The sequence below is a fragment of the Salvia splendens genome, chromosome 4, assembly GCF_004379255.2.
Source record: "Salvia splendens isolate huo1 chromosome 4, SspV2, whole genome shotgun sequence".
Taxonomy (NCBI): Eukaryota; Viridiplantae; Streptophyta; class Magnoliopsida; order Lamiales; family Lamiaceae; genus Salvia; species Salvia splendens.
In genome coordinates, this window is record NC_056035.1 from 3,854,718 (window position 1) to 3,871,651 (window position 16,934).

The following is a 16,934-nucleotide window of genomic DNA, read 5'->3' on the forward strand; positions in this document are numbered from 1 at the left end:
ATAAACGAAATGAAAGCTGCTAAATAATTCACCAGCTCACCAACTATGACTTATGTTGAAATTTCAGACCACTATAAAAGGTTGACAATTACATTACCAAAAAAAGGCAATTAATCTACATCCTTTGCAGTCACAAAACAGATAATACTCGTATAAATTATGTATTCAATTACCAACTTTTGAATATTGTGATAAACTATGTATTCAATTACCAACTTTTGAATATTGTGATAAACTGTAGAGGGGATACTATTTTTTTAATCCGCGAACTTTGTCAAACAATCATTCTTTGTTCATGATATTTGAAAATATTTTTCTAGATCGGTCCACTTCGACTTAATATTATTTAAGCTTTTTTTTTACAGAAATACCCTTATGGCCATGAAGGGTAATTTAGAGATCTAATTATTCCATTTTCTTCATTAAAATTATTTAATTTCCCTCTCTTTCTTCTCTTCCCCTTCACCCTTCTCTCTTCTTCCCCATCTCAATCCTCCCAATCCAAGTCGATTCTCACACCAATTTGATAGGATTCAGTCATTCAAATGTGTTCACAGCTAAGGTGCAGAAGGAGATGCATCTCTCGTTCGTGTGGCTGTTCCAGTAGGGAAGAAGGAAGAAGAGGGAAGAAGATAGAAAGAAAAGAGATATTATAAATAATTTTATTCAAGAATAGAAAATAAATAGACTAAATTGCCCTTCATGACTATAAGGGTATTTTTGTCCAAAAAATGAAAAAGTAGCTTAAGTGATATTAAGGTAAAATTGACGGACCTTAAAAGATATTTTCAAATATTACAGACTAAAAATGATCGTTCGGCGAAATTCATGAATTTAAAAAAATGTTCACTCTAAATTATAAAATGAGTCATAATTCATTATTTACTTGGTTCCCTTGAATCTAAAACAAAATTGTTAAGATTAACACTCCAAACAAACAGCATTATACCAACACAGAAATAATAATCTTTATGAAGTGTATTTAAAGTACTGTAACAGTTATGAAAGTTAATTTGGAAAACAAAAAAAATGCACAACTCATGATCAATTATAGCATCAGTCAAATTTTTAAGATTCTAGTCTTTCTGCAGCTAATTAGTTCAGTTTTCAAACTACAGAAATTGAAAACTCAAATCTAAAAGCAGCAAATTTGCATTGTGCTACTTTTTATATAACCAATAAATTTACAACAAAAAGAGACATGAAAAAACATACAAATAAATAATCTAAAGACATATTTCAAAATGTCAAGCTAATTCATCTCCTCAATAACCAGGTTACAAAAGGCACAAGTTAAAGAAACACAGTGGTGTGGTCACAGAGCATTTACTTCTACTTGACGACCGACCAACCACGGATTCCGACGAAAATCCCTCGCCATCGAGCGCAGAGGGAGTTACACAGACGGGAAATACTTGTTCAAGTTGAAGGGAAGGGAGTAGAATTCATCACTTCTCATGTCGGTCTTGTATGAGCGGAACTTGTCCCACCAGTGCTTTCCTCTGTCTTTCCTTACTTCTGGATTCCTGTGCAGGGTGTTATCCAAGAAGAATGCCAGTATGCCCGCCACGAAAGCTTCCGATGAGAAGGGCACATTGATCATGTCATTGAACTGGAAAAAAGATCAACCAAAATGAGCGAACGAAGGAGATGCCATTAGGTGTGAACATATAGATGCAACACGAGTTTTAAATGAAGCTGATACCCATCTCTCCCCGGTGTGAACAGGACCGAATCCCTGTATAGCAGTGTACTCGTTGAAGTACTGGGGGATCGAGAATCCCAGGAAGATGGAGAACCCTAAGACGAATTTTGTTCGGAAACTGTTGAGGTTGCAGAACTGGAGGAAACTCACACCAGCCGCACCTGTATTGATTTCGTAGTCCAAATCTAAGCTATATTGTAGATTAAATAAATATGAGGAATGAGCTCGATGGAGTGTACGCACCAACGTATGCAAAGAAGAGGCAGTACAGAGCAGCCACAATAGGTGCTGGAATTGAAGCAAAGACTGCTCCAAATTTCCCTGTGAAGAAAAGATAATTGTAGATTAAGGAAGAGATTGACAAGGGAAAGAATGAGATTTACCACTTAAAAAAACTGTTTTTACCAAGGACAGAAAAGAAAATCATGAATCCAGCAGATATCTGGACTACTCTTCGACTGCCAACACGCGTCAGTGCTAATAGGCCGGCATTCTCACTACATAGAAATGGAGAGAGGCAGCTAACTTTGTGGTTGACTCAATCACAATCAAAAGAAAACCATGCACAAATTTATTATCAGGCACTTACATGGATACAGATGACCCATTGCCAGTTCCGAACAACCCAGATAACAAGATAGCAATTCCCTGTAGAAAAACGGCACATTTGTACAGCAGATGTAAGTTGACAATAAGCCTCTCTCTCTCTATGTTAAGAGAAATAAGTGTGCAAGGATATACCTGCCAGCCAACACCACGGCTGAGAATTGATGGCGGAGTAGCAGTTGCACTCGCATATCTGGCTGCAGCAATGAATCCACCAGTTGACTGCATTTAACATAAAGATGGAGTTATCTAAAAACAAAAATTGGAGTCACAAATCAAAAACAGATAACTTCCTTTCGGGTAAGAAATTTATAGCGAATATTCTGACATCTTAGATGACATAGGGATCTCCAACTCACATAATCTGAATGAAAGTAACACACAGAAGTGAGAGTGAATCGCGTGAAAACAAACCTCTACAAGAGCAACAAAAGCAGCCATCATCATGGCAAAGGCTTCACCAGCATCAAATGACGGAGCTCCCCATTGGAAAGGATAAGGAACTCTTATCCTGCATAAACAAGCCCAAGATAGTGATACACATTAGTATAATTTTAATTACAACTCTCACATATTTTCTTCCATAACCGTAAAGACATCCACTAAGCTCATTCAAGTAGAAACTCTGAAGAAAAGTTATAACTTGACCATGTTGCCATCAAAATCTATCCTCTATTAAATTTCTAAGATGAGATGCGAGATAGTACAACATTAGTTTATCTTGTAAACAATCCACACTTGGGTGTCTACTTCTGTATAATTTTTGGAAGCTCCTTTTCACCTTTCTTTCTCTTATCTCGCTCCTTGTCCTCCCTCTTTCTACCTCCCCCTCCATCCCCTCTGCAGCACAAACCTCATCTTTCCCTTATCTTTCACATTTAGGTACCTAATCCAATGTTTCTATCCCCAATCATATAATTCACATCACATCATTCATTTTAGAGCACTGGGTGCATAAACACGATTGGAAGGCGTTAATGTCGAGTATAACTGCTAGCTTACCATGGAGCAGCATCAATGAGTCCTGCACGATCAGTTCTGCAACTTGTTTGGGTCCTTGGCGGTTTCCCACTATAGGCCCCCCCTACAGTAAGTATATGGGCATAGATCCATACAACTACCACCGAGAATAAAACGGCAAAGCGGTCTAGGATATCCTTTCCTGGTTTGACAAAGTGGACCAAATACTGCAGGAAACATACGATTGATTTTTACCAGAGTGCATAAAGTCAGTGAATATCGCAATAATATACAGATGTGGCTAATTAAGTTAACTGGTTTTTCAAACTTTACCTGAGAAAAGATAACTAAGACGATGAGCATTGGCAGCCCAATCTCAATGCATTTGGCAACCTATTTAAACCAGGGAAAAATATGAAATTCAAGATTAAAAGGGTTAATATCTCAAAGCACTGAGATGCAATTATTAGCAGAGCATCTCTGAGAGCGAGAGGGATATCATCTTTTGTGTGTGGTGTGTGAAAGAGAGGGAAGCTGCACGGAATTGCACGCACCCCAGGAAAAGCAAACTCGTAGAGCCCAAAACCAGCGAGAGCAACCAGAGGTACAGCTGAGAGCGGACTCAGAAATCTGGATAACAAATAAATTAATGGATTAGTAACACAAAAACATTGGCACAATTAAATTACATGGTAGATATAGACTTCTATATCAATTTAACAGAATATGTATTGAAAGTAACCTAACTTGAACAAGAACCTCATTCCTCATCACCAAAAAGGAAGAAAAATAAACCATGTCACAAGAAGAGATAACGATTACGGTTTTTGGACGACATTGAGTAATGAAATGACTTTAAAATGGCTACGGTTTTAAAGATATTTCAGTCAGCAGAAAAGCTGCTACGACTATAAGTTAAATTAAAACACTTGAAGCACTTCGACCATGGACAAACCAAACAGAATGCATATGATAAAGGTATTGCACCTTGCAACATTACGCCATAGACCACTGAATCCTAGAACAATTTGAATGGTTGAAGCAACAATAAGTGCACCCTGTGTTGCCCGCATGATCTTCTTGAACCTCTGCGTGTCCATTTAAAGTTAACCACATTAAGGAAATACTACTGCTAGAAATAAAAAAGAAATTTGCATTACAATCACTGCTTGAACACAAGACTGAATGCATCTTCAGAAGATAAAGGTACAACAACAACAGGATCAAGAAAACGAACCGATACAGGGTCAGGGTCATCCCATCTACCAGACAGAATAATCGAGATTGTGGGTGCGACAAAGGTGTATGAACCTCCAATTACAACAGGTAATCTGGTGCCAAACCACGTTTGCAACAGTGTGTTTAACCCCGCAACGAACAATAACGTCTGAATAACTTTTGCTTTCTCCTCCTGAAAGAAGCCAAGTTTAACTATGTTTCAAAAAGAACCAAACTGCAACAGTATAACTGGCAATGATCATAAAAATGCCTCACATTTCCACCACCCATTTGAGGAACCAGGGCAGTGGGAATGATGACTGTCGTGCCAAGCATCACCAGATAATGCTGGAACCCAAGAAGGATCGCCTCCGCTGAAAAATATCAACCACACAGGAGTGAGAAAATTTCCAGCCCATGTCGGTGCATGCAAGAAATATCATCCGGTTTGTTGCAGGAAGATAATGGGTGTTGAATCTTAAATGGTTATTAAATTCAAGAAATTAGAGAATATTATGCCAAATCAATTAGGTACACCACTGCTAGAAAAGTTGCGGAGTATACAATCAAGAATAGCCTAAGTCACCATCAATGGTGAAGTGCGTGTGAGATGCAGCATAGCCATAAAAGCACTCTAATCTTCAAAATTTTAAATGAAAGGCAAATAATATGGTGGAACCCAACTAGTAAGTGCTAACATCTGTTTAAGGAAAATGAATAAGATCCCACACACAACAAAGTAAGAAATTAAGCATCTAGTAGAAGCACGATGGGGTAATAAAAGAAAAAGGAATCATAGAATCATAAAATATTTGATGCTAGTTGACCACACAAGAATCAATCAACACAGAAGCAGAAATAATAGGTGTTGGAGCAACTGGCTCCACCCAATATTCTGCAAACACTTTCTACCAAAAGCCAGAAAACAATTGACTCAAAGAATATACACCAAGAATTCTTCAAGCGAAAAGAGAAAAGTACATAAAAATAGGGCTACAGCAAATCCCCAACCACCCATACTAAATTTAAAAACAGAATATGCTAAAAACGTGACAAAAGCAGCAAATTCATGAGATACTGACGCCATGGGGGAGGGCTGGTAATGCAGTAGGAAACTTTGGGAAGCTGATCTTTCGGCGGATGCGGCGCCGGTTCGTCGGCCTTCGGTGGTGGACCTCCGCCTGCCATTTCTTGCCTCTTCTAATCTTCAATGTTTGCAGAAGAAAGGATAACAACAAAAACGAAAAAAGAAACATGGTTAGCAAAAAAAATAAGCAACAAATGCAAAAGCCCCAAATCTGCAAATACCCAGATCAATAAACTTCAAAAGTGTTGCAATTAAAGAAAAAAAAAGGGAAAACCAAAAAAGAACTCACCACACACCAACCTGTTTGAGCTAACAGTAGCTAGAAGAAATCAAAGAGCGCAAAATTTAGGAAGGGATAAGGATGGAAATGAAGGTGCAACAGAAGAAAGGTGTGTGTGTGTTAAAGAAGTGTCATTATTGCAAGAAAATCAGTATTATAAACAGAAAAAAAAGCAGCAAAAAAAGATGAGCAGGAGAGAAAAGAAAGGCACCTAAATAGTGAAACTTTTGAAGAAGGGGAAAATCAAGTGCGGGTGTTGAAGTGAGCCAATGTCAATCGATCGAACGACCCCACCTCAAGTAAAGAAAATTGGAAATAAAGCAGAAAGCTTGAGCAAAGGTAATGAAAGGTGTGCGCAAAAAATGTGAAAAAAGAATCACCTGCACCGAGCAAAGCTTGTGAACTGTCAAACCCTCTTTATTCACTCTCTCTCTAGAAAAAGAAATGGTAAAGAATGCAGAAAAACATTAATCTCAGCGTGAAGAGAATCTCTAAACAAAGGTTTTGTTAATGCTTTGTTTTTTCTCTTTTCCTTTTTCTGTGTTGTTTGTTTCCTTTTCTGGCAGAGGATAAGAGTGTTTAATGTCAGTAAAAAATTATTAAGGGAACTTAGTATATTTAATCTGGATTAAGATTTTTTTTTTTTAAATCAGGTCCATTCATGTGATCTGAATTTTAAAAAAACTTGATTTTATGTAAATGACTACTGTTATTCAAATTAAAAATAAAGGCTTTAATCAATGTAATAGTGTGCAGTTTCGATCTAAGTTCAAACTTAAGAATATACAATAAGTATACATTTTCATACTATTAACTTTTTTCATCCTAAGAGCATCCACGATAGGGCGCCCTATGCTCCGTCACATCAGCATTCTATCCTCCTACTCTTTCACCTGCAGTGGGACACCCTAAAGTCCGCCCTATAGTTTTCACTACTATTTTGTTAATTAATTTTTTATATTTTCAAATATGTCATGCAAAATTATAAAAAAACACTATGATTAAAGGCAAATCCTACATTACTAATTAAATTTTTTTTACAAGAGTTAGAAATAAAAAAACAAGTTCACTAAATCCTACATTACTAATCCTTCATTCCCAGCTTGCGGCTCAGATCATCGATCATCCATTTGAGGTATTCGGCTTTTCCCGAGTCCTCGCACTGCATGAGGGCGTGGTGCGTGTCCAACAATGTCCTCCGGTTGGCGGTCGCCACCAACTCCGGGTAGGCATGTCCCGCAGCCGAAGTCGGGGCGCGGCCTCTGAGGATGTCGCCTTCGCCTTGCCCATGTTCTTGGCAGCCTTGACGCCAATGGGATGCCGGGAGGATATCGGTGTGTCGGAACTCTCATCCTCGTATATCGGCTGGTTGAGGTCCATCGGAGGTGCGCCGCTGTCGCTGCTCGTATAATCACCGGCGGCGGTGTTCTTCGTCCTCTTCGCTGTAGCCGATAGGGGCATAATCCCTCCTTGGAACTTCTGCTTATCCTTCAAGAGGAGTCAGGAGTTGTAACGCTTGAAATCGCCGTACAATGAAATGTACGGCGCAAGCGTTTTATCGCGCACATCAGTCAAACTCTCACCGCTGCCCTGCTCCCTCAAGCACTTCTCGTACTCCGGCGAGAACAAATTGACATGCTTCTTCACCTGATCTCAGTGATTGCGGAGCTGCTCCCTATGGCGCTTGTAGGCGGCCGCCGGCTTGGCCTCGCTGTAGCGATCAGCGATGCCCTCCCAGTACGCGATTTGCTTTTGGTTGTTGGCAAACACCGGGTCCTCCGAAATATCAATCCAACACCTAACCAAGACGATGGTTCATTCGGGTTGTAGTTCGTCCTCCCTGGGGCTAACTCTTCATTCTTCTCCGGAGGCGGCAACTTCTGAGCCCTTTGCCTGTTCCGCTTCTTCTTGATGGCGGAGCCCGAGGCGGCGGCGGCCCGGTGGGGTGGGGCGTGGGCGCGGGTGGGAGACGGCTCCATGTCTGACAGCCCGTACGAATCCTTACTGAAATCGGGATCGTACTGAGTGTTGGAGTCAAATGGCCGGTATTCATCAGGGTCTCTACCCGGCCACCGTGCACCACCACTGAACATCGGACTATTCGGACTTGGGTAATCACCGAGATTCATTTTTAGTGTATGGAAGAGTGAGAATGGAAGAGTGAATGGAAGAGTGAAGTTGAGGTGTATATATAATAAATTTTGAAGAATTAAAAAAATAAAAAAGGAAAACGTGTTGCATCGTCCGCGTGACCCGCAGTGGGGCAGACGATACCGCGAACGATGTGTGGTCGAAGCCCTATCGTCCGTGGACGAAGCATAAGGCGCAGACGATGGATGTGCCATCATCCGCATGGCTACAGTGGCGAACTATCGTCCGCCCCACTTTGGATGCCCTAACTTTAGTTTTTGTATAGTTTGGTCCAAATTATATGATGATTCATTTCTTTAACAAAAATTTGTATCCCATTGCAGTGAAACAATGGTGAATAGAATTTCTAAAGTATTATCGATAATGTTTCCAAAGTCTATTTTAGTGTTGAATATGAATTCACAATAATAAAATAATTATGGGGTGATTGACATAAAAATTGTAGCTACATTCGAAAGGGAATATTGGGATGCCCAAAAGAGAGAGTGAGACTGGACTTTAGGGATACCAAACAATTCACACCGACACATTCTTTTCAAACCTTTTTTGTTTATCAACTTGCAATTTTATCTACATATAGGCTTTGCTTTAATTTTGAAATGTTTTCAAATACTCCATATTTATGTATATTAACTTCACATAGGGTAATTCAGCCGCGGTCATTAGTAGGTGTTGTATTTTCAAAATGCTATTAAAAAGTATATTTTTAGATAATTTAGATTATTAATAAGAATTTTTATATAACTATATATAAAAATATGAATAAATTTTCAAAATCTATAAGAGGGAAAATAATTAAAAATATTAATTTAGCCCATGAATGTGGATAGACTATGTATGGGTAAGTCGAGATAGAGAATAAATTCATGTCACTGTTGTTATGCTTATAGTTTCAACAATTTCATTAATTACAATTGCCATTTTTCAATATCTTCATTATTTATAATACCGACATAGAGGCTATAATATTAGGTAAATATAATTCCGGCACAGCACTGCCTGCGGCGCTTTTATTCCCTACTAATTTCTATATGAATATTATATTTTCTTCTTATCTATTATGTTGAATTCTCTTATATCTCATTCAAGAAATAATGGTTCGACATAAATAAGTGGAAGTAGTAATTGACATGTTAAAATAGTCTGCATTGCCGAAAAAAAATTCTTATTTTATCAATTTCTGACCATTTTGCAACTTTTTAAATAATCAATTCGTAATTTTGATAATTTTTCAATTGTTTCGGGATCAAAAAATCGACCTCCTATGTAATAGGAGTACTATGCTTTTATCAACTTTACTTATGAAAGTGTATAGAAAGCTGATTTTTTTTATAGAAGGATTGAAATTTTTTTTATAATAATAGTATAATTAGTTTTTTATTTAAAATTTGAAATTAATCATAAATTGTTTAAATTTGATGATTATTCTAGTAGAGTTAAGTCTAATTACAATGTAGTGTCAATGGATTGAAGTGTATCGCTCCACGCATTGACATTATCATATATACGAACGTTAACTCAAATGATTGGAGCCATATAATTGCCTCATTTTTAATTAGTTTATTAGGACAATTTATACTCCATTTAGTTTGATTGAACAAGTGGCATGTGCTAAGATTGACTAACGAAAACGTGACACCACAAAATTGTATGTATTGGTGAAAGTACTAGTGCCTTGTGTAAGCCATGTGGCACTACAAAAAATAAAAAATAATAATTGGAGTATGTGTTTGGTATTTATTAATATGTGGGGGACGCTTTGTGTCATTAGATAAACGATTTATTGTGGTTTGGTGAATTGGCCTTTTCATGCTCATCGCAATCTCCAACTGTAATTGTTCTATTCTATTTAAATGCATCTTCACCCATTTAAAGTTTACACTATGTAGAGTTAAAAATAATCTTTTCTTATATGTCATGTTTTAATCGATGCGTCATGCGTGACCCCTGATAAATGTAAAAAAAGTCGAAATCAAAGTTGTCAAATCAATCTAAAAATTAATCTTAAAAGTTAGAATTTAATTTCTGAGATAATAGGGTGTCCATTATAAGACGGACACCCCAATAGCCCCGCCACAGTTTTTGTCCATAGCCCCAATTTTTTTGTTCATAGCCTCAAAATTTTGTTTCCGCCACTATGGTGGACACTTGCGTCATGTGTGACCCCTGATCATGTAAAAAAAGTCGAAATCAAAGTTGGCAAATCAATCTAAAAATTAATCTTAAAAGTTAGAATTTAATTTCTGAGATAATAGGGTGTCCACTATAAGACGGACACCAATAGCCCCGCCACAGTTTTTGTCCATGGCCCCAGTTTTTTTGTTCATAGCCTCAAATTTTGTTTCCGCCACTATGGTGGACACTTGCGTCATGCGTGACCTCTGATCATGTAAAAAAAGTCGAAATCAAAGTTGTCAAATCAATCTAAAAATTAATCTTAAAAGTTAGAATTTAATTTCTGAGATATTAGGGTGTCCACTATAAGACGGACACCCCAATAGCTCCGCCACAGTTTTTATCCATAACCCCAGTTTTTTTGTCCATAGCCCCAAAATTTTGTTTCCGCCACTATGGTGGACACTTCCAATAGCACCCAAATTTTATAATCAATTTTCATTTTAAAATATTTTTTGTTTCAATCAAATATAATTAATATCATCGCAATGTAAATAATTAGAAAACGAGGTAATTGGACCCGAATATTCATTGTACGGCAAAAGGGTAAAATAAAATGATCGCCGCCATAGCCCGATTCTTACGAGCCGGGTGATTCGTCGTCTCCACCGTGCATTTTATAGAGAGTGAAAGTGTAGAGATTGAATGGAGGGATTTTGTGAAAAATGGAGAAAAAATAGGGGGTGGAGAGTGGTATTTATAGAGGTAGGTAATAAAAAAAATAAAATAAATTTTTTTTTTTGAGTTGACCGCCGGTGCGCCGATGGCCGGTCACTATGGCCGGCGCGCCTATAGGCGCGGCGAACGGACGGCCTGGCGCGTCCTCGCCCTCCCATCGCCTGTCTGTTGTCCGCCCCCACCGCCCCAAAATCGCCGTCCGCCCCGGGGGCGGACACCTCCCGCACTATAAACCGCCCCGCCGGGGCTATAGGCGGGCGGTCCCATAGTGGATGCTCTTAAGGTTATGTTTGTTGTATGAACTTTATATACACTGTTCACCTAAAAAATATATTTTTTTGTGCTTTTATCTTTAATGGGGTACTCCCTCTCGTTTCATTAAAAATGTTCAATCTTTTATTTTAAATTTATTTCACTTAAAATATCCACTTTATATATTTAGAAGTAAATCTCTCTTTCCTCTCTCCTCGTTAATATATTTAACTATATTTTTTTTACTTACTTTACCTAACAACTCCTAAAATCGTGTGTCATTCAAAAATGTGAACATATCAAGAATAGTATATATTGCATTTAATTATACCGATCATTATGTACTCCCTCCATCTCACAAAAGAGCTTATTTTTCCTTTATAACTTGTTTAACTAAAGATGTACTAACATTTTTTATTGTTGGAAAAAGTTTTTTTCGCATTAATATAAAAATTATATTTGTTCTCTCTATTAGCGGAAACTACACAATGAGCGATGGAGTTCTGTCCATCGACCTCAATATGCCTAGGAAGAGCCAGACATGTCACCTCCCAGCACTTAGAGTCGTCCGATGGGGACTAAAGCGGCGAAGAAAAAGCAAAGGGGGAGGCTACTACAACTGGGTGTGGAATGTTGTTGCCACTTTATGTGAATCAAATTGTAGTCCTTTATTGCATTATTTTTAACACATTTTTTAAGTAAAAAATGGACACATTTTGATATATTGAAGGACAAAAAACCGAGTTCTAAGATAGAGAGATGATAAAGGAAAAAAGGTCTGAATTTGAACAGTAATTAGTATGCCAAGATTAATTTCAAACACTTCTACAAGGCCACCGTTGCATTCATCTTCGAACGAGTTTCGTGTGGATAACTCGCACGCCTCAATCGGAGTCCGATAGAAGAAGATATGGTTGCTTTACGAATACTGCGCGTTGTAGCGAAAAAAATGCGCGACCGAGCGTTTTTGAACTATAAATGTCCAACCAGGCGATTTGGGCGTGTCACGAGTCAGAAAAAACGTGCGAGTCAGGCGTTTTACGAGGCAAAAAATCATCGAGCAAAATGTGTTTGTGTCTATGTTTCAAGCCCTAACTATTTAAATAGCTAGGGGAACGACTCCAAAATGATCTTTTGGCTGCTGAAGGTGATTTTAAAGGGTGAAAAAGACTTGTTCATATGGTAATATTTATTTGTTGGAGGAAGAAGAAGCTTGAGGCTAATCCTTCCTAATCTTGTTCATATGGTAATATTTATTTGTTTTCTTATATTGTTGCCCACTATGAGTGGCTAGATTTTAGGGATTACTCTTAGTTAGTTAGGGAAGGTTGTAAATATGAATCTATGATTTTGTTTTGATCCATTTCCGCATATTGGTTATTGTCTATTTTTTTAATTTCAATCCGTGTTGAGTTTTGCTAGCAAACATAATCTGGTAATGACCCTAAATTCATTATCTCTTTAACTTGGAGTAGAGAGATGACATAGATTAGAAACTTTATGGCTAAAACTGATCAGGGGTAGCCCATGGTGGATCCTACGTGGAACATTCGTAAAAACCAGCCTCGAGCTTATTATGCGTCTTGTAGGAGTGAGGGGTTGTGAGCAGAGCCTAAGAGATGTGATTAGCTTATCCTGTGTATAAAATTCCACGATCTGCTGTGTGAGAAAGTAAATTTAACACGATACCGATACATAATGGAAATTAATTGGATATTAGGATTTATGTCAACAAGCTACTCGAAACAAGCTATGGGTAGTCTTCCCTTTTTATTGTGATTCCCTTGCATTTAGCTTTCTTGATTCGTCCTTCACTCGCATTTTGATCAAAAATCCAAATCAAACAAATTTATTATTTTTTAGTTAGATCGAATAGCTTTAGTAATTAATCTCCTCCTTATGGAGTTGACACCTTTTATATTGCATTGCACGTCTGTACACTTGCATAAGTAGTATTTTTAGGGATTTATTATTTGTTGTGTGGACCTAATTTGCACCCTAGAAATCAGATGACCGCCACCGCCACTCAATCATTCACTAGATAAGATGTCAGACTCTATGAGCTCCATGAGTATCATAATACAGGTCAGAGGGAGCTGATGGGTGGAGGATCACAGTGACATGATCGTTACCATTCACGCCAATTAAGAAATAAGTACAGTTTTTTTTTAGAAAATTTAAATTAATTTTAAATTTTGTAATGAATGAATGAATTATATATTTGTTCATAATTATTCCATTTTACAACTAAAATACTAGTTAGCAGTGTGAAATTCATATTTACGGTGTGGAAATGAGCGCTATTGGATTGTCGAAGTTGTGGTATGCGCATAAAAACAGAAAAAATATTATGTGGCGGGAGGATTGGGTTGCTTATGCGCTAATTCACTAATTAGTTGGTAATGACAATCTGACAATCAGCAAATCTAGTTATTAATTACGTATACAGTAAGCACTAATATAATTTGTCAATGATCTGATAATTATGTATAAACAATTATTCGGCCCTGACTCTTGATGAGTTTGCTTCTCTACCAAAAATTGTTCGTATTTAAAATCGTGCGATTATTCTTTTTGCACTCATCAAACCAACATTCCTTCTGCGTAACTATTATTGTTTGTTCTCTTCGTTTTTCACTAATGATCGATTCCCAATAATTTATATATATGTATCCAGACAATTTTCGTGCAATTATGCATTCATGGGTGCGAAGAGGGTGTTTGACTGGAAATATTTAATTTTAATACCTTAAATTATTAACAATTTAATCAAACTATATTTGTAAAATAAAAAATTAGTGAAGCTCGTGAATAACAAATTCTAAAAATTTAAAACTATTTTTTTCGCTTCAACTGCACGTAAAAGAGTGAAATTAAATTTAGTGAATATAGTGAAGACTGAAGATAACATCAATTTCTAATGTCGCCGACATTTTGATAGTGTATAATGTTATATACAGACAAATATATTGGTTACATATAAACAGAAAATATTGTCAGAGTTATACTATGTACAAGCATATTGATTGTAATTTGTAAAAGACGAAACTAAATAGGTCGAAATCAGTAATTTTCGTCCCCAAATTAATGAAAGACACAATAATTACATCCACTTGATTTACCCAATAAATCAATGTTGTTGTAGGACCACCTCGTAAAACATGGGGAAAAATGGATCTAATGCATTATAGTATTATTATTAATTAGTGTACAGTAGTACTATATTATTGTATTATTATTTACGTAGAAAATGAATCATATAACGCACGCTATTTTGTACATTTACATTTATAGTTTATTGTTACTATAACATTAATTTATTAAACTAATCATCATGTGAGCGATGCTTTTGTGGAAGGCCAATCATAAAAGAAGAAATAAATTATTAAAACCATAGAAATTGAAGGTAAGAGATAATCGATCGACGCATATTTAATAATTATAGGCAGGCATATGTCATTTTCACAACTAAAGAGTGGAAACCTAGCTTGTAAGAGTTAGGTTCCTCATCTAGGAGCGAAATAAATTAACTTTATTACAAATTAGATTTTGAATCTACCTAATATATATTTACCAAACAAAAGTACTTCAGTATTAGTAACGACAAGAATTGGCTGAAATGTATCATTATGATTGTTTTGATAAAATTGTTTGATACCCTAAAATTGTTATGGGAGTGAGATTAAATTAAATTGAGTACGTTTATCAACATAAAAAAAAGATATAATTACTTCTTTCTCCGACAGACAACTGATCAACCATTCAGAAAGAAAGCAAAAAATTTATAATTTCATTATGAAATATCTCTTTCATATAATGAAGGTATATTATTCAAGATTTTTACACACATTAATGCGTGCAACATCATATATAATATAACCTATGCAGTTGCCTTTTTCCTAAAAAATGCATAATGTTTCAATCATGGCAGCTTGAAATTTACTTGGACAATAGTTTGCTTTATTTTATAGTGGTGGATAGCTAATATAAAGTTGTCACCACTATAAAAACCTTAGAAAGTTATTAAACCATCTTAAATCTAATTTGTGATTGTGAAATGGGCCTACCTAGATTTTGTCATTTTTCTCATTCTCATTTTAACCTTTTGGACTTTCTATCTTTTATTTTGGTATTAAAAACTGAGGAACTATTATTATTGGACGAGACGAGTATCCTATTTTACTTCTTTTGCTATGGATTAGCATGTTTTTGAACTCGGAATGGGAATTTTCGAGTATATATATGCGGTGAATAAAAGAAGTTTAAGTCCGGATGCACTTAGTATAGATTTATTTCTCCCCCGATCGCGTGAGCGCGACAACTTCGACGATCCAAATTTTCAGGCTTGATGTTAACTTTCGTTCTTCGTCCGATATCTTATTGTGAGAGAATCCCGCCACGTTGCCTTCCAACACTAGCGACAATTTTCTTCAATATGCCGGATTTCATGGTTTATTTCCTAGATCACACCTAGAAAGATGCATTATAAAACAAGATTATTATGTTTGTTCGAATGATATAATGCATAACACTCCCTTAGTTTTAATTACATATGGAAAGCAAATTAAAAAAAATCAACAAATTGGAGGATAAAATATTAATTCTTATAGAGAAAATCAGAAAATATATAAATAAACTCGGCAAACCGTCTCCATCAATCCCCATACATATAAAATGAATATGAAATTATCACCCGCAGGGGCGTAGCGCAGTTGGCAACGGAGGAGCAGATCTTGCTGCAATGAGCCCCACTGCTGTGGTGTAGTTGCTTCCATCTCTTACTCACAAGTGTGAGGCCTTGGGAGATGTACTTGCTTCCATCTCTCATTCACAAGTGTGAGGCCTTGAGAGATAGGCTTCTTGCAGCCAGTGGGTTAAGGCATCCCCCTTAACGGGCTACTGCGTACCCTGATTGAACCCCCTCACATGATGTCGTGCCGGAGTGTGGGGGCTACCAAGGCGACCGGAGTGTGGGGGCTGCCAAGACGACCGAAAGAGATAATAGTATAAGGAGTATATTTATTGGCACATAAAAGTTTCTTTCTATTTGAAACATATCTTTCAACCTAGTCTCAGTTGGAGATCCAAATATTACATGTATTTTTTTAATTTAGTTGAACTTGGGCTATAGTTTTATAAGAAAAGATATAGTAGTATAATGTGTGAATGATAGGAAAAAAGAAAAGCGACAAATAGATATAACATGGGGGGGTCTTTTGATCTTTTGATTCTAAAACCAAAAAGGGACCACCCTCAATTCCAAGTTGATGAAGCCTTTACTTTCTTGTTATATCAAACCTTTCTAACTAGCTAGGGATATCTTCAATATTTGGTGCTCCTTTTCTTTCTTATCACCACCTATGTATCTTTAAACCACTATAGATAGATATAACTTCTTTTATTCTAAAAAATTTTAAGTATAACTTTTAAAAATAGAACATTTGATCGCCTAAAGTTGGTCATTTTACTGTCCGAGTTTAAAGTTTATGGAAATTATTTTGCCCAAAATTCACAAAAGCCTTTGCCCTACTAGAGTCGTTTCTTTCTTTCTTTCAAAGCTACGGCCACCCGCAACGCATTACGCGGGTGGCTCAAAGCCCGTTCCTCCGTGACGAGACGCGCTCGGGACGCGTTGCGGCGTCCCGTCGCGTCCCCAGCCCGCCGAGACACCCGTCTCTCCGAGACGGCCCGCGAGACGTCTCGCCACGCGCGCGCGCTCCGGCGCCATGCGTGACGCCCACTCGCCGCCCCGCGAGTGAGTTTCGTCACGTTGACGCAATAAATCAATTTTTTTTAAAAAAATTGAATTTAATAAAAAAAAA

The 16,934-nt window shown here is 37.1% G+C and overlaps 1 protein-coding gene across 5 annotated transcripts; it reads right to left on the minus strand.

Annotated features, from left to right (window-relative positions):
* Positions 1-1,136: 1,136 nt before the first annotated feature.
* Positions 1,137-6,389, minus strand: LOC121797954 (nucleobase-ascorbate transporter 6-like). Of its 5 annotated transcripts, none has more exons than XM_042196740.1 (15): positions 6,237-6,389; positions 6,068-6,150; positions 5,572-5,694; positions 4,766-4,863; positions 4,509-4,682; positions 4,259-4,359; positions 3,826-3,901; positions 3,605-3,664; positions 3,314-3,498; positions 2,726-2,822; positions 2,295-2,533; positions 2,111-2,202; positions 1,949-2,026; positions 1,706-1,866; positions 1,137-1,612 (listed from the first exon to the last, which is right to left on the minus strand). In XM_042196740.1, exons 3-15 carry the CDS (start codon positions 5,675-5,677, stop codon positions 1,397-1,399), a joined length of 1,683 nt encoding a protein of 560 aa, XP_042052674.1. In that variant the 5' UTR covers positions 5,678-5,694; positions 6,068-6,150; positions 6,237-6,389; the 3' UTR covers positions 1,137-1,396. The 5 variants fall into 5 exon arrangements, with proteins under 5 accessions (XP_042052674.1, XP_042052676.1, XP_042052675.1 ...); XM_042196742.1 differs by lacking the exons at positions 6,068-6,150; positions 6,237-6,389 and adding an exon at positions 5,866-6,051 and having other exon boundaries at positions 2,295-2,353; positions 2,447-2,533; XM_042196741.1 differs by lacking the exon at positions 6,068-6,150 and having other exon boundaries at positions 6,237-6,386.
* Between the last annotated feature and the right edge of the window lie 10,545 nt (positions 6,390-16,934).